The 24,877-nt window shown below is 36.3% G+C and overlaps 1 protein-coding gene across 1 annotated transcript; it reads left to right on the top strand.

The window, feature by feature from the left end:
• The first annotated feature begins 2,012 nt into the window (after positions 1–2,012).
• LOC125674270 (uncharacterized) lies at positions 2,013–21,760 on the top strand. Its single transcript, XM_048911399.2, has 13 exons — positions 2,013–2,082; positions 2,905–3,167; positions 3,266–3,496; positions 10,131–10,334; positions 10,898–10,997; positions 11,091–11,272; positions 13,826–14,290; positions 14,420–14,667; positions 14,760–14,991; positions 15,077–15,205; positions 15,482–15,620; positions 19,860–20,101; positions 21,121–21,760. The coding sequence occupies exons 1-13, from the start codon at positions 2,013–2,015 to the stop codon at positions 21,337–21,339; spliced, it is 2,724 nt and encodes a 907-aa protein (XP_048767356.2). The 3' UTR covers positions 21,340–21,760.
• The last annotated feature ends 3,117 nt before the right edge of the window (positions 21,761–24,877 follow it).

The raw sequence follows: 24,877 nt of genomic DNA, 5'->3' as shown, positions 1-24,877 counted from the left end.
ATAAAATATCTAAGTATGAAGCAGAAGTGGACGACTCTGTGGTGTCCTTTATTTCGAGCTCACAGGGATAAATCAAATCGACATATGAATGAAAGCTATCATTGTTAATAGACAAAACGTCATCGATATATCTAAAAGTCGAATTGAAGGTCACAGCGAGAGATCTTTTCTTCACACGTAGAAGTTTTTGAATAAATTCTGCTTCATATGAATATAAAAACAGGTCAGCTAACAAAGGAGCACAGTTCGTGTCCATGGAAATTCCAATAGACTGTTGGAAGACCTGATCACCAAAGACCACGAAGATATTGTTAATGAGGAACTCTAGCATATTTTTTATTTCAACTTCAGACTACTTGTGCGTGGAATCAGAGTGGTGTTTAAGAAAGTAAGTTTTTGAATGACTGATCACTAGATATGAATATTTCCGTTTTTGTTGAAGAAGCAACTGTCTATGATGTCTTTAAGTTATCGTGAGGAATGGTCGTGTATAGTGTTGAAAAGTCATAAGTTTTAATGCTATTGATTTGGGGAAAATTCTGTGATTTCAAGTTTACTAAAAGTTCTTTAGAATATTTTAGAATCCACATTTGATTAACACCACTTCTGGCATATGTAGTCGCACAGTGAGTTTGAAGTTTCTCCTTCACAGCTGTTAACATTTTCGTGAGGAGCAAAGATAGGGGCTTGGTAGAGCACTTACTGGATCCAGCAATGTATTTTTGTTTGTAAGGGTTTTTATGTAGTTTAGGGATCCAGTATAGGTACGGTAACTCATAGTCATTCGACCCATTGACTGGAATATTAAATGTGTCTAAAACTGAAGCATGGTTTTGAAGAATTTCGTCTTTTCAAAGAGCAGTTGGAGTATAAGTATGATTACCAAAAGTGGAATTAATGCCAAGTTCGTTTAAAATACAGTTGTAATAATGAACCTTACAAACAAAGACAATGTTGTTACTAGCTTTGTCAGCTGGAACCAAAACATATTCCTCATGTAGCCTATCTAATTCATTTATCACTTCTGGTTTACTGAACACAGAAGGATAGATGGTACGTACTTTTGTTTTCATGTGTCTAATGCGGGATTTTAATATCCCTCTTATGTTTTTAACCCATTCTGACAATATATCAAGTTCTTCTTTTTCATATTTAGCCCATCGTCTGGCATAATCTTCGACAGAACTCATAATAGAGATGAAGTTCTGTCGCCAATTAAAAGACCGAGGTTCTCTGTAATTAGAACCTTTAAGAATAAGTGATTTGATGTCCTCATTTTCAACTATATCAACATCACCAGTACTGACATGTCCAGCTGGACTGTAGTTGAAAGAAGATGAAAAACAAGAACATGTTGGTGGATTACGTATAAGATGGTCTCTATCTATGTACTGCAAAGTTTTTTTTATAATTAAAAAGTTTGGATGTAATAGTAGAAGTATAGCTGTAGGAAATACAGGGTGTAGACTTTCATAATGATCAACTGAGAAAAAAATCCGGTCGAAATGTACGTGTAGATAATTAAGGATATTCCGAATACTAAGATCTTCGTCTATGAATTTTTTTTACTTCTGATTTTCTGATAATTACTGCTCATTTCGTAGAATATCAAGTATTTATTAAGCTACAGCGGCGATATTGTTCGTTCATGTTAAAATGTCTGATTATAAGTTAATCAACATGACTGTAATCATTTTAATTGAATATTCAGTTTTTGGAGATATTTTCTTTATGATATTGTCATGCCTGTGAATTCTAGAATTACTGTTACTATTCCTCGCTTTTGAAAACGACGAATGTTTGAAAATGATATATAAGCACAGATATACGGACAGTTGAGGATCAATGACTAGGTGTGGATAAAATGTTGACTTACTTGACTTATCCCTTTTGATTCCTTGAGGAACATAGGGCTGCAACACTTATCCAACACAGACAGTTCTGGCTGATCCTCTTCAGCTTAGTCCAGGTCGTTCCGGCGTCCTTCACCTCTGTGTCAATACTTCTGTGACATGGCTGCCTTGGTCAAACACTTGCCATGGTCGACTCACTTTCCGTGTATCGTGTGGGCTCCAATCCAGGGTATGTTTTGTGATGTTTGATGCAGGTTTTCCTAGTGTGTGGACAATTCATCCCCTTTTCCGCTTCTTAATCTCATTTTCATTTGGAGCACGTTTCATACCGGCCCACAGTTGTTCTTTGGTGATGAATTCCGGTCACCTGACGTTGAAGATGTTTTTGAGACATTTGTCTGTAATTTGTTGATCTTTGTATCGCACCAAGTCTTTTAACCACACACTAGGGCATACTTCACATTGGTGTTTATCCGGTTCTTGTGGAGTGAGAGAGCGGTTGGTCTCCAGATTTGTCGCAAGGTGTTGAAAGCATGATACATAAAATGCTGATAGAATTTAAATAATGCATTGAGCTTGACGCTCATTTTAAAGTGGATATTTTTTTCCAAAGACTGTAGTACTGTCGTGCAAGCGCCAGTTCAAGGATCCTTCCTAGTAAACTTATGATTATGTCTTTCTGAGGACGTTTTGGAGCACCTCCCATTCATCGATTGTGGTGTATATTTTTATTCTGGCCTCTGATTCCCATTAAGCTGGAAAACGGAAAGATGTCCCTCGTTGACCAAGAAGAAATTCCTTTATACTGACATCATCGTCAGTTAATTCCAGGTCATTGTCTGTCTGCTTGTCTGTATGTCTGTCTGAGTAGTTTTCACTACACAGAATATTAACCAAATTGGAAAAGTAATTTCTCTGGTGTTCCCATTGTATTTAACGCTTACATAAATAGACTCTTTTTTTAAGACATCATAATGCAATCAAATACATATTTGATTATTCTTTCCTTCTTCAAGAAATACATTAAGAGTGTAATCAATGAATGTTTCAGATCATGCCCCTGGTCCTAATAATTTGGACGTAACTTTGTCTTCGGATCAACAACCCAATATCCTACACCTGGGGTACAAACGAGCCACTACCGTGAAGCTAAAGTTTCCCGTCGGAACTACCTCCAATATAGCCCTGGTAGTAAAACCGTCCACTACCAAACTTGTCATGGCTCTCGGACTCGCCACCGTAACGAAGAGAGGATTTAACATCCAACCATTCTCATCTATATTGTACTACAGTGTCTTATCTTCAACCATGTCGGTATGACTTTACAGATTATGAATACTTAGTAAATTCGTTATTACGTTGAATATGCATGATTATGTGAAATATATTTGTCTCTACTATAATACTTTCAGACTGGCTTCTATGTAATTTTGAGCGGTAATTTGACCCTGGGGGATATTACAAATTCCGGATCATCATCCGTTGAAGATGACAACATCATTACAATCCTAACGGAGGTGTACGTGCAGTCCGTTGAATTCGTAACCAATGAAGAACAACACACTGTCGTTTTTGAAGTTTTCTCAGGCAAACGTGCGCTGTGGAGCGATAACGTCATTTATTTCATAAAAACGGCAGTTATGGTGAGTTTTTGTTTGAACGATAGAAAAATAGATACCTTGGATTGGATTCTTGCAAGTAGTTTTTTTTTTTTTTTGTAATCCTAAACAGTGATTCAATCAAACATAATTGAGTACTAAATTTAATTTAACGTACGACTCATCCAATCGGCCTCACGTTGTGTGTAACCGGTCCGCAGGGGATGCTTACTACTCTTAGGCACCTGATTACAACTCTGTTATGTCAAGGGGTTCGTGTTTGCTTGACTCTCTTTTTGTGTTACCCATATGAGTTATGAAATTGACAACTGTTCTTTATCTTTGCCTTTCTTATTATCTTTAAATCTCCTAGAAATTTGATATTTTTTCGCAAAAGAATTAAGGCTACGAATAAGGTTTTTACAGGTAATCCATCGAAGCTTAGATAGGGATCCCCGAGTAGAATCAGAGCTGTGCAAGAATGTACATTAAAGTATGCAATGGCATGGATGTATTTCTCTATGTATTCATATCGCGGAAAAATCTTATATTTAATCCCATTCTTTACGAACGTTCGTTGGTGAATATACGAATGCTTACTAAAAGATGTTTTTTTCTTTTTCTTTTATATAATATTATTCTCCAGTGGTTGATATTTAAGATATAAGATATTTTTTAGTGTTATTGGGATGAAAGATTAAGATAACGAACAGTGATCAATCTCATAACTCCCATAAGCAATACAAAATAGATACTGTAAATGGGGAAATGATTGCTGTGGTTTTAATTTCGCTATGTTCATGGTCGGGGATTTTTCCACGAAATTAAAACAACAGCAATCATTTTGCAAGTGTGACACAAAACAGTTACCAGTAATCAAAATAAAATTTGAACTCCGCAAAAATACAAACACCGTAATTAGACCAATATGAAAAACCGCGACCTTTTAGCACCGCGAAATTAAAACCACTTACAGTAGTTCGGCAACCACGGACCCCTGGACACACCAGAGGTGGGAACAGGCGCCTAGAAGGAGCAAGCATCCCCTGTCGACCAGTCACACCCGCCGTGAGCCCTATAGGAAGGACACTATATGATTTGATTATGTGACCAACCTCATCTCATATCCCAATAACACTCAAAAATGATATCTTATCTCTTATATTCATATTTTCTATTTTGATTTGTGTTCTTACCGAACTTCATGACTATGTAACAGATGACCGAAATAACGATCATACAACAAAAGATTTAGTTCGTTAGAGTTTTATCGAATAAATAATTAGGAACAAGTCCAAGAGAATAAAAGATATAAATATTTAATTAAGAAGAAGACAAACGACGAAACAGATGTTAAATAAAGGTAAGTTAGAGCGTAAATTCCACTGAATTGAAAACAAGAAGAGTGGAGTAAACTATACATGTGATGTGATTTGCTCGCGGTTAGCGTTAGAGAAACTGGTGTTACTCTAGCCAACTAAATAGAAAGCATAATCATTGAACACAGATTTTGACAGTAAATTAAAGAGATGAAAGGTGAAGATAACAAGCAGTGATCAATCTCATAACTCCTATAAGTAATAAAAATAGGTTGCTGGGCAAACACGGACCCCTGGACACACCAGAGGTGTAATCAGGTGTCTAGGAGGAGTAAGCATCCCCTGTCGACCTGTCACACCCGCTGTGAGCACCACATCCTGATCGGATTCCAAACGGAATTATCTGTAGTCAAACCCAGTGTTCCAGGAATGGTCTAACAATCGGTTTAAAATGCGTCAAACAGCATTTAACCTTATGATAGGTTGTATTCATGAACTAGATCGTTATAACGACGAGAGAATTTGTGAAATGCTGATCTTAATCGAGACTGTTGAAACCTGTCTACATCAACTTGTTTGTCAGTAGCTTGTATAGATTTAAAAACTGGTCATACGAAGAATAAGCTCTTCTGTATCGAATCAGTTGAGAGATATAAACACCATATACAAGTGATAATGGGATATTGCTACATAAATATGGGAAGTTGATGATGGAGAAGCTGGCATGATCCCGTTTGTCATACAGTTGAGTTGTCAGTTTACCGTTATTGTCTACTTTCAATCAAATATCTAAGTATGAAGCAGAAATAGACGGCTCTATGGTGTCTTTTATTTCGAACTCTCAGGGATAGATTGAATCGACATTTGAATGAAAGTTGTTATTGTTAATAGACAAAAGATCGTCGATACATTGTATATTCAGTAGCTAAGTACTTCGTTACTAACTTGAAAATACGGATGTATATTTAATTGCTGTTATAAAATTTAGAAATTCATTTCAAAATTAAGGATTATCTCCCTCATGCATAGCTCTTATCCTTGGACGAATTTGTCTTCACTTTTTTGGCACGCTGTTTTTGGCTATATTTAGCTCTAATACTTCATAGTTATTTCGGATTTCAAACATTTCGGTTGAGCATCACTGAAGAGATATCATTTGTCGAAATGCGCATCTGGTGCAACAAAATTGGTACCGTATAAGTTTTACATTTAAATGACGAATTGAATGGTACCTGTAAAGTGCGAAACGAAATCGAAACGAAACGAAACTTACCGAAAAGAAAGGAAACCTACCGAAATGAAACGAAACCTGCCGAAAAGAAAAGAAACCTGTCGAAACGAAACATAAGGAAATCTAACGAAACATAAGGAGCCGAAACTGTATAACCGAACTCGTTAATTGTAATGAAATGTTACGGAGAGTCATCTCGTGATCCCTGTAAAGGTTATCCCATGTATCTATTATGTTATCTTTTGGGGTTGATTGACTATCGATTAGCAGCAATCATTGTTTGAAGACCCTAGTGTCTGAGAAAATTGAAATACTGGGAGACGGGTAGAATCTTATTTTTATCTTTAACTGCTTAGGTACGCGTACTTTTACTTATGGAAAAATTATGTGGTATCATATCAACTGGGTGGATCCAGGATCCAACAATTAAGGTTAGGGGCGCAACGTCATAAAACAGAGGTTCGGGGGCACCTTAAGGCCCCCAGTGGTTCCAGGCACAGTTAATTACATCGCTTAGGTTTGAGTTATTAAAGCGAAAAGGACACGGTTAAGCTCAAAAAGTTTATTTTTCATTTTTATTGTTTACAATGCTTAACTGATATATTTCTAATGGTCAACCAAACTTTCATGGTCATTTTTTGAGTTAAAAGTGAGATACATTACTCGCACTATTTTGTCTTTTATGTAGTCATTTTCTGTCATTTTTAATGATGCAAGGTGAAGATAACGAACAGTGATCAATCTCATAACTCCTATAAGCAATACAAAATAGATAGTTGGGCAAACACGGACCCCTGGACACACCATAGGTGGGATCAGGTGCCTAGGAGGATTAAACATCCCATGTTGACCGGTCACAACCGCCGTGAGCCCTATATCCTGATCAGGTAAACGGAGTTATCCGCAGTCAAAATCAGTGTGCAAAGAACGGTTTAACAATCGGTATGAAACACGTCAGACAGCATTTGACCCAATACGAGGTTGTATTGACGAACTATATCGTTATAACGACCATGGAATTTGCAAAATGCTGACTTGAATGTGAAATTATAAAAATGACACAAATTTTTAGGTTAGTTTTTTTTTTAATATAAAAATATGTTATCCCGATGAAAGTAACCCAATAAAGTAAAAGATCTTGTCATTCATTTCTCTGAGAGTGGGAAAATATTTATTGTTTTATCGGGGTTTTTTCTGAACAAGAGACCATGATTTACCTTAAATTTGAAGATTTTGAGGGAAGGGAGCCGCCGGGTGCGACCCTTAAATCCGCTACTGATTATATGATTCCAATTCGGTTAGAAATTATTATTGATGTACAGTAAATCTAGAGACAACTCTATGCATTTGGGGTATTGCTAAAACGGACAACAAAACGGAACACGGATATTGAAAGGAGTTCAGCATTTTGTAATGATAAAGTAATTTCCGTCTGTTTCTTTAGACTTTCTTTGGTTTCGTTTTGTTTCGGCAGGCTCCGTTTCGTTAAGTTTCGTTTCGGTAGATTTCATTTCGTTTCGATTTCGTTTAGCTCTTTACACGTACCCCTTATTGAAGGCCACAGCAAGGATTTTTTCTTCTCACATAGAAGTTTGTGAATAAATTCTGCCTCGCACGAATATAAAAATAGCTCAGTTAACAAAAGAGTACAATTCGTGCCCATGGCAATTCTAGCATTATTTCAACTTCAGAGTACTTGTGCATGGAATCAGAGTGGTGTATAAGAAGGAAAGTTTTGGATGACTGATCACTAGATATGAATATTTCCGTTTTCCATTTTCGTTGAAGAAGCAACTGTTTATAATGTCGAAAAGTTTAGTCTTTAATCTGTCGTAAGGAATGGTCGTGTAATGTGTTGAAAAGTTCAATAGGTTTTATGTTATTAATTTGGGAAAAGTTTTGCGATTTCAAGTTTACTAAAAGTTCTTTAGAATTTTTAGAATCTACATGTGATTAACTCCACTTCTGGCATATGTAGTCACATAGTAAGTTTGAAGTTTCTCCATCGCGTCTGTTAATATTTTCGTGGGGGGATAAGGACTTGTTAAACCACTTACTGGATTCAGTAATGTATATTTGTTTGTAAGGGGGTTTATGTAAATTAGGAATCCAGTATAGGTCCGGTAACTCATATTCATTCAAGAGAATTGATGGAAGATATGATGGGTCAAGTTAACATTAAATTATTAGTCAGGTTTTTGGAAGGAAACAGCGGCATGTCCATCGTAAGGACTCGCGGTTGTGGCCATGTAGGAGACGCTCCGAGACAGGACAGATTTAGATGAAGTGAAAGTAGGTAGCTTCTTTTATGTACCTTCAGTGTGTGTAATAGAAAATAAAAACGAACTGACAGAGTTTTTGTTCACTTGAGAGATTTATATTGTAGGAGTTTAGTGAAGACTCGCACTGGTACCTTGTCATTAACATTATTTTTCGAGGCTCGAAACCAGCCTCGCTTATGATCATGCCGAGTCATAGCCGTGATGGCAGTTGCCATGGAACTACACGTTAACTTATGATCATCATAACGTTAATAGGCTCATGACTCTGCCTACATTATTTTGCTTTCATTTTCAAAGTTATTTTATGAATTCGTCATGCAGGAGTTGCAGTTTGGGCAAAGTTGCAGACGGTATTTAAAACTGTTTAAAATGAAACAACTGAACGGCATGTTGAAATTCTTGTTTGTTTACAAAATACATGTAAACTCTGTATAAACATCTTGCTGCGTTTGTTTCTGTTGTGATATCATTGCAGTGACGGATCCAGGGTTTAGGAAAGGGAGCACATGTGAGAGTCAAGTATTAATCAAAATGCTCAGCCATTTTAGGTACCAATCTGGAATTAAAGACTAAACTTTTTGACATCATAGACAGTCGCTCTTCAACAAAAATGGAAAACTCAAAAATTCATATCTAGTGATCAGTCATCCAAAACATTACTTTATTAAACATTATTCTGATTCTATGCACAAGCACTCTGAAGTTGAAATAAAATATATGCTAGAGTTCCTCATTGACAATATATTCGTGGTATTTGGTCATCAGGTCTTCCAGCAGTCTATTAGAATTTTCATTTGCAAAAATTGTGCTCCTTTGTTAGCTGACCTTTTTTTATATTGATATGGAGCAGAATCTATTTTTTTTAATTCTACGTGATGGAGAAAAATATATCTTGCTTTGGCCTTCAATTCGACATTTAGATATACCAATTATATCTATAAACAATACTACGTTTCATTTACATCCCTGTGAACTCGAAGTAAAAGACACCAGAGAGTCGTCCACGTCTGCTTCCTACTTAGATATTGCATTGAAAGCAGAGAATAACGGCAAACTACGATCTCACCTTTATGATAAATGGGGTGATTTCAGCTTCTCCATCGTCAACTTCCAATACTCATGTAGTAATATTCCATTATCATCTGTATATGGTATTCATATATCTCGACTGATTCGATACGTAAGAGCTTGTTCTGCTTATGGTAAGTTAAATCGAATCAGGCTACTGACAAACAAGTTGATGGCACAGGGGTTTCAACAGTCCCGTTTAATGCAGCATTTTGCAAATTACATGGTCGTTATCACAATCTAGTTTGCCAATACAATCTTTAATTGGGTCAAATGCTGTCTGACGTGTTTCATAACGATTGTTACATCGTTCTTGGCACACTGATTTTGACTACAGTTAACTTACCTAATCAAGATATAGGGTTCACGGCGGTTTTGGTCGGTCGACAGGGGATGCTTACTCCTCCTAGACACCTGATCCCACTTTTGGTATACCCAGGGTTCCGTGTTTACCCAACTCTCTATTTTGTATTGCTTGTGGGAGTTATGATATTGAATACTGTTTGTTATCTTCATATTTCATTTTAGCGCTGTCTTTGATAAGCCAGTCCGTCTCAAGATATTGTCCGATTAAACAAAAAACGGAATGACGCCAAAGCAGACACATTTGACTATAACGTTTTTGACAGATAGCTAACAAATACATTTTAGCAGTGTCTAATATTCATGCACATACATTTATAATTGTTTAAAAAGTTATATATCCACAGTATAAGGTATATCTGAACGTCATCGTACCCGAATCAACATCCCTGTAACTATTTCCTCAATCCTTGAAGGCTCCGATAAAGACTCCGGAAATATACACCAGCTTCCCATCCACTTCTACCCTGGATCGTGGTAAGATGACCCGTGTCGTTGTTGACTTGTGGATGCCTTTAGCTAATCCCGACATTATAGTGACAGCAAGGAGTCAGGCAGATTCGGGAGTTCGAGTCTTAAGAGTGTCCGTGACGGAAGTAGGGGAAAACTATCGACTTCCGGTAAGTTGACGCAGCCCTATTCATATTCTGCTGAAATAAGAATCTAAGTTAATATTTAAGCTGTATGTTTGCAACACACATAGGATAATTTGTATATTAAGATATATGCTATCATGATTACATGTATGTTATGAAAAATCAGAAATATCTACCTTTCTGTCAAATCTTTTTGAGTAAACTGTTCGAATGTAACTTAAGTTTCCACCGATGAAATCGAACAATTTAACTCATACGGCTCGTGTATATACAGTACAGTATGAGAATGTGCAGATTCAAAGATTTGAGTAGCTCTCACTAAAACCTTGACCAGCAGAGTATGTAGAAACGGATTGTTGATTTGTCAATGACTCATTTACATTCACTCATCAATTTATCATGGATACTTTCACATCAATTCCCTTTACATTAAAGTACATGAACGTCTACTACAATATATTGGCTATCCACTATTTCATTCAGCTGCAATGAAATCGTTTCAAATCATCTATGGTATAAAAAATCGTTGGACAAATATTTTCAGCAAAACGCTCAGTATACTTATGTATTTAGTCTTTTATTTGTAGGTGGTGTTGAATAGATATATTGTTGATGATTTAAAGTGTGACGAAATCGTAGGAAATACCACACTCCACCTCGTGTTCCCAACGCATTTTGCCAACAAAAGTAAGTGGCGATCGGAAATACATGCGTCAAATGTACCTTTTTCGTATCATCAAGCAACATGTATATAGATTAGTCATTCTATGAATACCCTAGATGCCTTTTTCGCCGGTCCTGTTTCCAGTAATGACTCCATCAAGCTGGAGGTTGCCGCATACATAGAGAAAGATGTCGAGCTAGGCACAGTGCACCCTCTGGAAATCAGAATTGATGTGGCTGGTTCTGTGTTATGGAATTCAACTTTTGATCTCATTTCTTCGGACTTTGTAATTCCACCGGTAATTTTTTTTTCAATGAAATTATTTTTGAAATCTAGGGTTACATACTTGTAATAACTCCAACACCAGCCATGAAAATGAAACACTATTAGCAATATCTGCATCAGTAACTAAGCTCATTAATAGTTTGTTTGATCGGCATGTTATTTGAAATATGAATTCACCCATTTATCCAAAAGCAGACTCGGTAAAGTAATTGAATAAATTGAATGTTTTTAGCTTGTCGAGGTCTGTCTTATGCTCTCAGCTAAAACAGCGGATTCAACATTTTTGTTATTTCTGTTTATTTTCGACCAATACTACGACTTCATACCTTGTATGAAGTTCGTTAGTGTTTCATGAATTACAGTAAAACTCAAATATAGCGAAATCACGGCTATAGCGAAGTGACATTGATTCCCCCGGCAAATGTTGGCGTCTATAACGAACACGGATATAACGAAGTAACTTCCTATTCCCCTTGAATTAAAAATGAACGTAATATCACCTTTTATAACAAATTGTTTGTTTGTTGTTTTTGTTGGTTTTTTAAAAAAAAAACTCGTTTTGATTTTTAACAATTGCTTTCCATTGCCATAAAGGATCCACACTTATTAGGAATTTTCTGTTTGTGTGTTTTTCAAAAGAGGTTGTTAACGCAAAACAATACTTACACATACGTTTAACAAATATATTGTCGGTATTGTTTACTATTCTCGTTAATTAAATTTGTAGTTTTATTGCATTTATTTCATCGCATATTCCTTTATTTGTGTAAAGCAACAAGTACACGACAACTACGATAGACTGTTTGTATTACACATAATTTTGCTGACATTTTTCTTTCGACATGTTCTTGCGTGACTTAATAATCCATCAAGAAAAATTATCCTATATAAATCAGTGTGTATATTTCTTGTATAAAAAATATTTCTTCTCGAAAATACATAGGCTTAATTTCTCTTAGAGACAATACAAACGCAAGTATATTAATTGCTGCTTTTTTTATACAACTGATATACACGTAGAACAAATCAAGTTTATAACGAATTCGTTCTATTTGAATTATGAATTCGCTATAAACGTAAAGTGAATTACGCTTATAGCGAATTTTTATAGAATGCTCGAAGATGTGAAACGTCGCAGTTCTTACCCTTGTATTTTTATATTCATATGAAATACCATGACCATGAAATCTTGCATAATTCTGAAAACCCTACGCTCAACTTTGATCTAAAGCATTGAATTATTAAACCACAAAAGTATTACTTCCAGAAATAAGAGGAGTAAATGACACGGACGATTTAATTATATTTCTATCGAGTCGACACAGATCGCGTTTCGTTCTATAATGTGAACCTGAACTACTTTCAGGACAACCCAATCAATGAATAAACTTTACCTCTCTTTGTTCAGAACTAGGAGCTCTATTTCAATTGTTAGGTGTTATCCTCAGAGAGAGAGAGAGAGAGAGAGAGAGAGAGAGAGAGAGAGAGAGAGAGAATGTCTATTGTAGTATTATTGGTGGCAAAGCACTACAAATATCGGCCAGTGTCGCCGAAAAACAACAAAACGCGAGCTGGTTCTCACGAATACGTGTATTAAGTGAAATAACCCGCGCAACTCTGCACGGCTTGATCAAACAGCAGGGTAAATGTAGAACAAATAAATAAGATAAAACTAGCCCAACTGCACTATTTTATATACCGGTACATGTGTATGGATATATATATATATATATATATATATATAAATCACAGCAAAATTTACTTTATTTGGATACCCACTTCCGCCCCTACCCGGGGTTGAACTCACTACCTGCGAACCTAGACGTTCCGCTCGGCCATCTAGGCAAGTCTTTAAAAAAAAATTGCTTTCGATGACGATGGAATTCTCGCCACGCTGTCACACGCTACACGGTCATTGAGAATGGAAATGGGATACAGTTATTTAACGTACACTTAAGAGGATCATACATGATACTCATTACATTTGAAATATTTCTATATAAAGAACGGAAATAGCAATACACTCTTAAATGAACAAAACTGCCCTAATTGAAGAAATATTTGATATAAAGCACAGCAAATTTCACTTTATTTGGATATCCACTTCCGCCCCTACCCGGGGTTGAACTCACGATCCGTAGAACCAAATATCTTAGCAGCCTACGACCAGCGCGCTTGACCGCTCGACCATCTAGGCAAGTAAATAAAAATTCGTTCGACGACGATGGAATTCTCGCCACGCTTTCAAACGCTACACGGTCATTTAACGTAAATTTTCTAAATTTTGGATACATGTAAATTTCATAAATCTACATCAAATGACTGTTCCATTTTCCTTTCCATTGACTTTGTGCGTGTGTGCTGTCTTGATGTAGACTACAGCAAAGTACAATGAATACCTCTTACCAGTGTTTGATAGATGTTACTTAATGTAGACTACAGCAAAGTACAATGAATTCCTCTTACCAGTGTTTGATAGATGTTACTTAATGTAGACTACAGCAAAGTACAATGAATACCTCTTACCAGTGTTTAATAGAAGTTACTTTGTATTCCCTCACCACAGATTCTGACTCAACTGAAAGCACTTTCTTACAACAGTCTAGTGACGATTGGACAAGACTTTTCTGCAGATGTAAACTTGACTACACCTGAATTCGGTGTCTATGAGATCAACGTCACTCTGACGTCACTGAGATCTGGAGGTCAAGGAGAAGCAGGTCTCGCCATGGTGAGTGATATGCTCATTGTTATCACGGGATCTAATGTTTTGTGTTCCACTCTGAGCGTCTCCTACTCAAGAACAAGCAAATCTAGGATACAAAATGTTGCCGAAGTTGTCTTAAATGTGACAAACTTTGGATCCGCCCTTCCTTCGCCCGGGGAGGATAAGAATTGGCTGGTGCTGCGGTTCTCTGTCATTCCTGTCCCGAAGTACGCTGAAATAGGCGATGTTCACTCCGTGGAAATCAACAGCAGTTCTCTCAGCGTCACGTATCCCTTCACCGTCAACGGAGCCACGACGTTTGACGTAAAATAATTTTTTCCTATCTCTTGAAATTTTACTGCACATGATTATTTGCAAATAATTTGTTTATGATGTATTTTTTGAAAATAACTTCATTTACTATAATTTAAATATATCCCTTAATCGTTTCAGCAAAACTTGGTATACACAGTAGAAACATTCCATTTTGAGTCAGCTGCATGCATTTTTGAAAGTGGGACGTTTGAAATCTTCGTCAACATTACAACGACGAGAAATAAAAGTCCCGGTCCAATGTCCATTACTTTTCCTTTTGGTAAAACTGTATTCTCCATTAAAAAGTACAACATTATTCATGTAGGAGAGAATCTGTTGCCATGCTTTCAGACGATACAACTCGACGGATCCCTTGATCAATTCACGTAAGACGGTGGTCAATCACTAAACGAAATGTCGCATGCCCAAATCACCCGCTTAACTGTTGGAATATTTATGGGAGTTTTCTCTATTGTAGCGTTTATGATGATGGTAGCTTTGGGAATGTAACTCTAGAATTCCCATTGGTCTGCAACAAGGCCATCACCAGTAATACTGAGGCGGACATGCTGACCATCAGAGTAGTGACCAGTCTCCGCCCGGACGTACAGCTGGCCGGAGTAACAACAGACGACTTCACGGTAGTGGTTAGTTCCCCTGGTCTGACCCAGGATATCCTGTCGTCTCTCCATTTGACCGTTCAGAGAACGGTAAGTCAAGTGAAAAGTTTTGTATTCACTTCAAAATCCTTTCTTTTAGAATGTTGGCAGTTGCAAGTTCCAAAATTTTTTTCAGACTCGTTTTCCGAACCTTGCCGTTATTTCTGGAGTAGCGGTTACGCAGACAGATTTGGATGTTACACAGTTTGCAATGAATTGTCTTGTAGAATATGGCGGAAACAGCACCGGGTACCAAAATGCAACGGTAGGTATTATGCATTCTTTAGAAAATATTAAAAATGGCTGAGATTTGCTGAGTTAGGATGGGTATGTAGGCTACCTGTATTTAAAGTATTCAAAGTCTTATGGTTTTCGGGTATTTTTGAGAGAAAAAAATGGAGATAACGAACAGTAATTATTTTCTTAAATTCTATGAAAAATACAAAATTAAGAGTAGGACAAACACGTTGAATGATTATTTGGAACGTATTGCTATGAAACAACACCATTTAATTTTTCAATACCTTTTATGGGTTTCCAGTTAATCTATGAAAGTGAAAATACAACGCACGTGGTGTATGGTTTTGAAAACAGACTTCTTGGCACAGATTTTAGAATCGTAGAAACTACGCCAGGAAATGTCTCTTGTTGTGTAGTACATCAATTCCTTACACAGAATCGTGAGTATTTTATATTCTGAATTTGATAGAAATTTAAAATTCAATATCATGCAATTCCTGCTATCGTAGAAAAGGATACCAATAGTTGTTTTATTGCACGAATGGATAATCTTAATCACAGAACATTGCGATGTTGAGTATTCTGTTCTTTGAAATCATTGTATTCCCTATGCTGAACGTAAAATTTTATTAGAAGGATGATTAGAAATTGCATTGTAGGTAAATTTAAAAGCCATATTCTTACATTGCCCCTAGTACTACGTATTGGACAGTCGCATACTCCAGAAGTGTTCGTTAGCAGGATCACATTACATAATTACGTTTATCATCATTATGCTTGAACAAATCCGAGTTTCTAATTGTCAGAGATCCAACAACCTATCCATAAATAAACTTAAAATTCCGAACCATGATTGGTTTCTCAAATCCATTGAATCTCATATTTTAATAATATCTACGCTTGGTTCATTTGCATATCTTGGCCCTTTAAAATCTTATAAATCAATTTCTAAAACTTCTTAAATACAAGTTGTCATATACATTTGAAACTTGAATAAAAACATACTGTATATAAAACATATGCAACATCTCCCGATGCATGATGAGTTTCAAGAGCTTGAAAAGATAATATTACTATATCTCACTCTCATATAATGGGCAGATATATTAATTACATTTGAATTTATAAACACCTGTATTTTAAGTGATATTTGATATTTTTTCTTCTTTTGAAAACCACATAAACGATTGAACAGGAAAGCACGGTTATAGAGAACCATCAGGATCAGCGAAAATGTCGTTATTTCCTATCATAAGGGAATAAATTCGCAATGCACGTGAATTCGTAATAAATGAGTGTGTTATAATCGTGCTTTACTGTACTAATATTTTATTTTATTATGCCCTCCCCCGCCCCTTTCAAAGAAGAGGGACATATTGGTTTGCACTTGTCTGTCCGTCAGTTGGTCGGTCGGTCGGTCGGTAGAACACATGTTGTCCGTTTAATATCTTGAGAACCATTCACTTGATGATAATGATATTTCATATGTGGGTTGGTTATGAGTAGAAAAGGACACCTCTTGTTTTTCAGGTCAAAAGATAAAGGTCAAGGGTCAATCTACTCTGGACATAGGAATATAATGTCCGTTAAATATTTTGAGAACCATTTGCTTGAAAGACATCAAACTTGGTACACTGGTACATTCTAAAAAGTGGTGACCCCTATTGATTTTGAGGTCATATGGTCAAAGGTCAAGGGTCAAACTAGGTATAGGAATATACTGACCATTCAATATCTAGAGAACCCTTTGTTCGACAGACGTCAAACTTAGTACACTGATACATCTTCAGAAATAAATGACCCCTATGGATTTTGAGGTCACATGGTCAAAGGTCAAGGGTCAAACTGGACATAGGAATATACTGTCCGTTCAATATCTTAAGAACCCTTTGCTTGACAGACATCAAACTTGGTACACTGTTACATCTTCAGGAAAAGATTACCCCTCTTGATTTGGAGGTCACATGGTCAAAGGTCAAGGGTCAAACAGGACATAGGAATATAATGTCCGCTCAATATCTTGAGAATCCTTTGCTTGACAGACATCAAACTTAGTACACTGGTACGTCTTCAGGAGAAGATGACCCCTATTGATTTTGAGTTCACAGGGTTAATGGTCAAGGGTCAAACTGGACATAGTAATATACTGTCCACTCAATATCTTGATAACCTTTTTTCTTGACAGACATCAAACTTAATACACAGGTAAATCTTCAGGCGAAGATGACCCATATTGATTTTGAGGTCAAAAGTCAATAGTCGAACTGGACATAGTAATATATTGTCTCCTATATTTTAAGAATTATTTGCTTGATTGACACCAAACTTGGTACACTGGTACAGCATAAGGAGTAGATGACCCCTATTGATTTTTGAGGCCACATGGTCAATTCACTCTTGACATAGGAAGATATTGTCTACTCAATATTTTGAATTGATAATACTACTATCAATTAAAAGATGTGTATGTATAACCCTTTTCAATTTTGCACCATGGGGGGCATATGTGTTTTACAAACATCTCTTGTAAAAGGGAGTATTTAAAATCATTTCTTCTGTTTCCTTTTTTTAAACAAATTATGGCACATTACCATGGGTAACAAAAGCACAGTACAGATACCCCAGACCACAGGGTGATACAGACCTAGGTCCGTGTTGTCGATTCACAAAAAAAACACCCAGAGACACTTCTAAGCATAGGGTACACTGTATATATCAAGAATATAACACCGTTGTTTGTATCTTCGCCCTGATATCAGTCCCAGTTGTTAGTATGACCCCTAGCTTGGAAAACTGAGATATGACACTTCTTGAGGGCTGTTTTAGTATTTATACCGAGGTCAATATCTAAGTAATGGTGTTGCTAGTTCTGCTACGGTTTGTCTTATCATGAGTGGTTCTCTTCTAGTTTCTAGATATAGATAATCGTAAGAGACTGAAATGATAATGACATCAGTTACAAGGTATAACTGAATATTCTCTAATTGTTCAACGCCATACAGTCCAGGCCACTGAGGGGCATATTCAGAATTGATCTGAAAACCGAAAAGTCCAAACATTGCTGCAGAAAAAATATTATATCAATCTTTTAGAATACTAAACGTTTTAGAAGACAATATTCTAGAAGAAACTGTAAAATGATACATTTTTTCCTAACAAAGATTTTGGCATTTATAACATGTATTTGTGTGAATGCGACACTCCTTTTTAAAATCTGTCCTATTTTTGTGACATTTAGATATGGGTTGTTGATGCTAAACCAACAATTATTTACGTGTAATTGTGGCTTTAGCTTTCTGTTGTTTGACACGTCACGTGTGTAGCTGCACGGTTAGTTGGACGTGAAGGACATGCATGTAATTTTTAAAGTTTCATATTTTAAGTGATTTATCAAAATTGTATGCAATTTTAATACATTTAAAGTGTATCTGGATGAAATATGTCAATTTAGATTGATATTTTTTTTTAATAATTAAAGTTTATTGAATTCTTTTTCATAGACCTGTTTTATTAATAAAGCAGGAACATTGTACGAAGTAAGGTCTATAATCGGACTCGTACATTCTGTATGACACGACAACTTTCTTATCGAGATTGAGCAACATTTGAGCAGAGGATTACATACCACCAAACTCCGCTTTACGTTCGTCATGTCTGCCATGTTTTTAAGGGGGTACTCTACATCGTCATAATGGCTGACTTCCTTTTAAAACATGAATGAAAATATAAATATCAGCTCATTTAACAAAACCATTGCCTAGCTGAGTAGCTCAGTAGGTTAGCACGTTGACTGCTGAACTATAGATTGCGGCTTCGAGTCCAGCAGGGGTTTAAATTATTTCTCAGATTGCTTTCAACTAAAACTGCATCTTTTGACTAAATAAAGTAGATTTGAAAGTTTTCAATTTCAAAATATTGTTGTACATATCCGCTTTCCCCCATATCAAATTTCTCTGGTGTAGCATATCTCCTTAAGGCGCACAGATTGTTTGAATTAATGTTGAATATAGTATATAAATTCCGGATTGATGCATCGAGAAAAAAAATAGGACAAAAGAGGAATGAAATTTTCTTGGACAAAGCCAATGTTAACGGGTCGGATGCTAGCGCAAAACAAACAAAAATAATTCTACTTGTTCTGCCTTAGATAGTGCTGATTTCTAAGGATCACAAATATAGGTGTCTCGATGAATGAGAAAATGAAAATCTAAGTCTAATTCAGTTTATCGCTGCTGAAATAAACGCATAGATCCGCCCACGCTAAAAAAATAACAAATAGATGATATACACCGCATTCATCAATAAGTCCTTTGTGCATGGGGTATACGCAAATATCACCAAATGCTTATTGATATCTAAAACTCCACAAAACATCAATTCAAATGGAAGATGAATATGCAGTGGTATTTGCGAATCAGATGGTTAACCTCTTAGTGGCGGATCTAAATACTGTAAAATTTTATAGGTGGCGCATCTGAAACACTGCCTTCCATTACGATAATATAAAAAAAAAATTCTATCGCGGAATTTCATAATTCAATGCTGATTTGTTATTCGAGTGTCAGTAACAACGAAGAATGATCGAGGTATACGCCAGTCAAATATTTCCCGACTACACTAGTTACATGTACATGTACATTGCAGATCTAACCTTTTGGCACGGATTTCTTATCTTACAGTTGGGGAAAGTCTGAAAGTATTTGGGGATACCAATGGATCATTATTATCTAAAATGACGTCAGTGTTTGACAATAAAAACACAACATGCATCCAACTTCCGGTTCCGGGACAAACAGTGCCTATTTTGTGGATAAGGCTACATTTATCAAAGTTATGGAGCCTAGCAGCGTCAAGTTTCCGGCTCACTATCTCTGGACACGGAATTACGTGTGAAAAGCATAACAAAGACTCCGTATTGCAGGTAAAATATTTTTTACAAGTGCCAAGTATCCAAGATGTCCACCATATTCCTCTCTGAAGGCATTCATTAGACATTATTCTAGCATTTAGCATGTGGTATCTTTCTTCCTTGGGTTTATAAAGAGACATATTGAAATGTACATGTAAGTAGTTTTTTTTTTTTTAGTTTAATACCAACTAATCCCATGAAGATCCGGGTTAGAATAGGTCCTCACTATCCATTGCTTGTCGTAAGAGATAACCAAATGGGGCGGTCCTTTAGATGAGACCACAAAAACTGAGGTCCCGTGTCACAGCAGGTGTGGCACGATGAAGATCCCTCCCTCCTCAATGGCCATAAGCTCCGAGTATAGGCCTAAATTCGCCCGCCCTTCACTGGCAGTGGTGACGTCTCTATGTGAGTGAAATATTCTCGAATGGGACGTTAAAACAATATACAATCAACTAACAACCTACGAACCATCGCAGTGAGATTTGTGTAACGCTATCTATGTACGTGTTATTCTAAATATTGTTTTTTTTCTGTTTGTTTCGATGTTTTCTGCCACACTCAACAATTTTTCAGTTATATGGTGGCGCCCAGTTTTTATTGGTGGAAGAGAGAACCCAGATACAATGTACCTGGGAAGAGACCACCGACCTTCCGAAAGTAAACTGGGAAACTTTCTCACTTACCGGCGCGAGCGGGATTGGAACCGACGGAGGTGAGAGGCCGTGTGATTTTGAGCGCAATGCTCTAACCACTCGGCCACGGAGGCCCCCTTCTAAATATTGAATGATAACAAAGGCAGTACCATGTCACTTTGTATTGAGTACGTGTAGGTGTTGTTTCATACTTCCACAATACAAAAAAACCCCAATGATTTCGCCTCCTATCGCGTTCCCCACCCACCCCTAAAATTCTGGTAGCAGCTCAGTACGAGTGAACATTAGAACCAAGAAACAAACCTATGGTAGAAGATGAAGCGACATCCCTCATACTGTTGTAATTATATTTATATTAATAACTTCCATTTACAGGTGTTCTACGCCTCATCGCCTACATCAGGGGATTTCCATGGTGATGTGACGTATTGCCTCGTTGTTCATGAGTCTATGAATCCGTCTAGTCTTCTCTCTCAGTGTTCCTATCAGTGTCCCTGTACGGGGTCCCTCTGTTCGGAAGCTTTCGTGTTAATGACCAGTAGTAACAACGCAAACAATAGAACACTTTGTGAAATAACAGCAGAGAACGTCTGAACCAGTCAGCTGGAGTGTTGTGTTGAAATTAGATTGGTTTGACTTGTATAGCTTATTAATGTTGATTGTTTCAATACAACTGTAATGTATGCCTAAGATTTGATTGGCCGAGAGGCAGTTAAGGGAAAAAATGGTACCATTGGTTTAGACTTAAAGCATTCAAATTTTTTTCCTGACCAGTTTCTGTTCTTCGAAAAAAAAAGAAAAAAAAAAAGAGGAAAAATAGAGTATTATGGTTTCATGAGTTGACGCGACATACTTACGGTCCAATAAAAAGCCCATGGGTCACATAACTCACCTAAGTCACCTTGACCCTACTGTTGTTTAGCTGTTGTGATTTGTTTTTTTAAATGAAAGCATTGTGGCCCCAAAGATTCACGACATAACCGGACTTCAATTGACACAACATGAGAATACCTCAACACCAATATGACAAGCATGACCTTGCTGTTCTGGAAAAGGTCAAGGTCGTATATCATGGAATGAAATGAAATTGATAATTCAAAAGTTAGTAAGTTAGTAAGTTTAAAGTCTTGAACTTTGGATCAAACTCCAAGGTAAAGTATCGAGGTCAAAATCATGTTCGAAATGTAAGGCCTTACGATAAGGAATCTATATGCCAAATATGAAAGCCCTTAGGTACCTTAAATAGCTCAGAAGATATTGAGCCTTGTCACGTTCGATGTGGAAAAAAGGTTTGCCTCATTTGAAATGAATCTTTGTGAAAGTTCGTACGTTTACCGATATCCTGCGGATTTGTGTTGAAACTGAAGAGATGCATGTACAGTAGGAAAGAAAAATTGAAACATAATCAATTAAAACTAGGGTGAAGTTTACGACCCATAGTAAGAGGAATCAACATATTTATTTCATAATATATAAAATAACTAAAAGTCTAGCACTGAATTTATGCTTGAATGGAATTAAAAGTCATCTCATTATTAATCTAAATGTTAACATATACAAATATTTAGTTTAGAAATGAACTGCCAGATCACTAGAAGTCCTCCCTGTTTAGGATTGGAGTGATGCGGTCATTAAATCTCTGTTAGTTAAAAATAATAAATCAAACAAAAGATGTTTAACTTGTTGAATTTATAAGATCATGAGTTATCGTTGTTTTATACATATCACACTCCCTGAAAATTTACAAATTCTATTTGCAAGATTTCTAATGCTTACAACGCTTGGCAAAGGTATTTCCAATGGTCCTCAGAAATTAGAATGTCAGTTGTTAAGTTACAAGTGAGATATAACACTTAAAATTATTTGTTATATCTTAACAAGGCTATTTCCGTAAAATACAAAGTTACAATGTACGTTTAGGGAAAATCTTTAAAAATCTTCTCAAAAACCAGTAGGCCAAAAAAGTGCAAATTTACATGAAAGCTTCCGTACATTGTGACTTTGTATTTTACGGAAATAGCCTTGCAAGTAGAAATCAAATTTGTATACTTAGCCTATACTTGAATAAAAATAAATGTATTTTTATTAAAAGTAGCATTTATTAAGCGAAATTCATGTAACATCTCTCGCTTTTGTACTTTATACGATGCGTGTAAAGTTACTAGGCTTATCCAACAAAATCCGAATGAACTGTCATTATGTTGTGCAATTTAAAGTGCCGGGACCCGCTCTTTAAGTTTGTCATTTATATTGTATACGTGTGTAAATATATGACCTTGATTAAGGAGAGGACTTACTAGGTTTTGAGTCCGTTTGTCTAATCTTATTCTTTCTTTAACTAATATAATTCTCAAATAAATAAAATTTAAACCCCAATTTCAATAAGGTCAACGTTCGACAAATTTGAGACTTGAAGTCTTTATCAAGTTAGCATTTTAAGCAACCCAGATCCAGTGATCCTTGAAGATATTCATTAAACACCCATTTCAACTATCACTCTTTCATCGTCATCTTCCCTTTCATCAAAACACGCTTATCAGAACAATTTTCAATTTAGATTGGACCATCCCCGGTAGTCAAGTGGATAGGGCGCGCGCTTTACAACCATGAGGTACCCTGTGGGAATCTCGATCCCGACGTCGCATCAACCCCAAGATGTTTAACGTTAGTGAATGTTTCTTTGTTGTCACGACAACGAACCCTCACTGCTACGGTCCTGCAGAGATCAAAATCCGGTGACGTCGCTACATGAGTGAAAAAGATCTAAAAAAAAAAAAAAAAAAATGTAATCTGGTCCAGTTTTTCTCTTTCGTATGTCAATAGAAATTCATCAATTACCTCCTTGAGAACAGAGCACGGATCTTCATTTGAACAAACATTGTCTGTTTAACCCTCAGTCATAGCCATTGTGTTAGTTAAACCAAATAGTTGATTGAATTCATGAATGCTAGGGATTGTGTAATAATACACTGAAGCCTTGTTTTACAGATATACCAGTGCAATATAAATATACAGGTATAATGAGATTCCACACCACTCTCATTTCCATTACATAGTTCACAGCTTCTACACTCTCTGTGTATGTTTTCCCATCTTCCTGTTTCTATAAGTAATCTTGCATTACTAGTTCTAAATTTACAAAAATATTTCAAAGTTTTCCAGGTAACCTAAGTAAGTACTTTTCAATGCAGACTGTATGTTTAAAAATCCTATGATTACTTTCTTCTCGGGAATTATACCTATTACGTGTCCACCTTTGTTTGAATTGAACTTACAAGATGTGAAAAATTCTATTTTAAGCCAAGTTACATCAAGTGGCTGTCTCTAAGAACACTCGTATCACCTCGGTCGATGTAGGGTACCGGAATCTGCCGAAGTTTGCCGAATGCGCATAAGAACTAAAAGGTCTACGCACACGGGGATTGGAGTGCACAATTTGATCACTTATGTTGTCCTGAAATTAGCACAGGCTTAGTAAATGTGGCCAAACTTAAAAACGCAGGGTGACTATATAGACCATTTTCACAGTTCTTTAAATGCCCCAACACGTGAATGTGTAGGTGATTATATAGACCATGCACGGTATTGATGCATACTTTGGAAAACGAGTTGTGTGAAATGAGAAGTTGTCCAGTTTGAAGAACCACAGTCATGAATAAAGTATATGCGAACGAAGGATTTTCAGCCGAGGGTAAGCGAAGCTATAATGTATAATATATATCGGTTGAAGAATAGCGACGACCCTACGTTTTATCTATCTACATGTATATTGTGATATTTTGCTAAACATCCAATTTTCAGAATTATTCAGAATGTATGATCACACCACTAGAAATGACTGTTTAGAAATTTGAAAGTAATTTCTATTCATTTTAAACGGTAAACAGAATTACGGACATGGTACAATTTATTCATCACAAACTGGACCAACTTCCTTTGTTATATCGTATAAAGTAAAGAAAAATTACTTTTGTTCTTCATGATTTAATTCTGTAAAACTCACAAGATATAACTTGATGAATGATTATTTAAAAAAAGTAAACTCTAAAGACAAAGCAATATTGGCATAGGGACGAAATACAAACGGAAGTTAAACGTTTGATTAGGTCTTTTCCTGTTGGACTGAATTTTA

Source organism: Ostrea edulis, chromosome 3, assembly GCF_947568905.1.
Source record: "Ostrea edulis chromosome 3, xbOstEdul1.1, whole genome shotgun sequence".
Lineage (NCBI taxonomy): Eukaryota > Metazoa > Mollusca > Bivalvia > Ostreida > Ostreidae > Ostrea > Ostrea edulis.
This window is presented reverse-complemented; position numbering and strand designations above follow the sequence as displayed.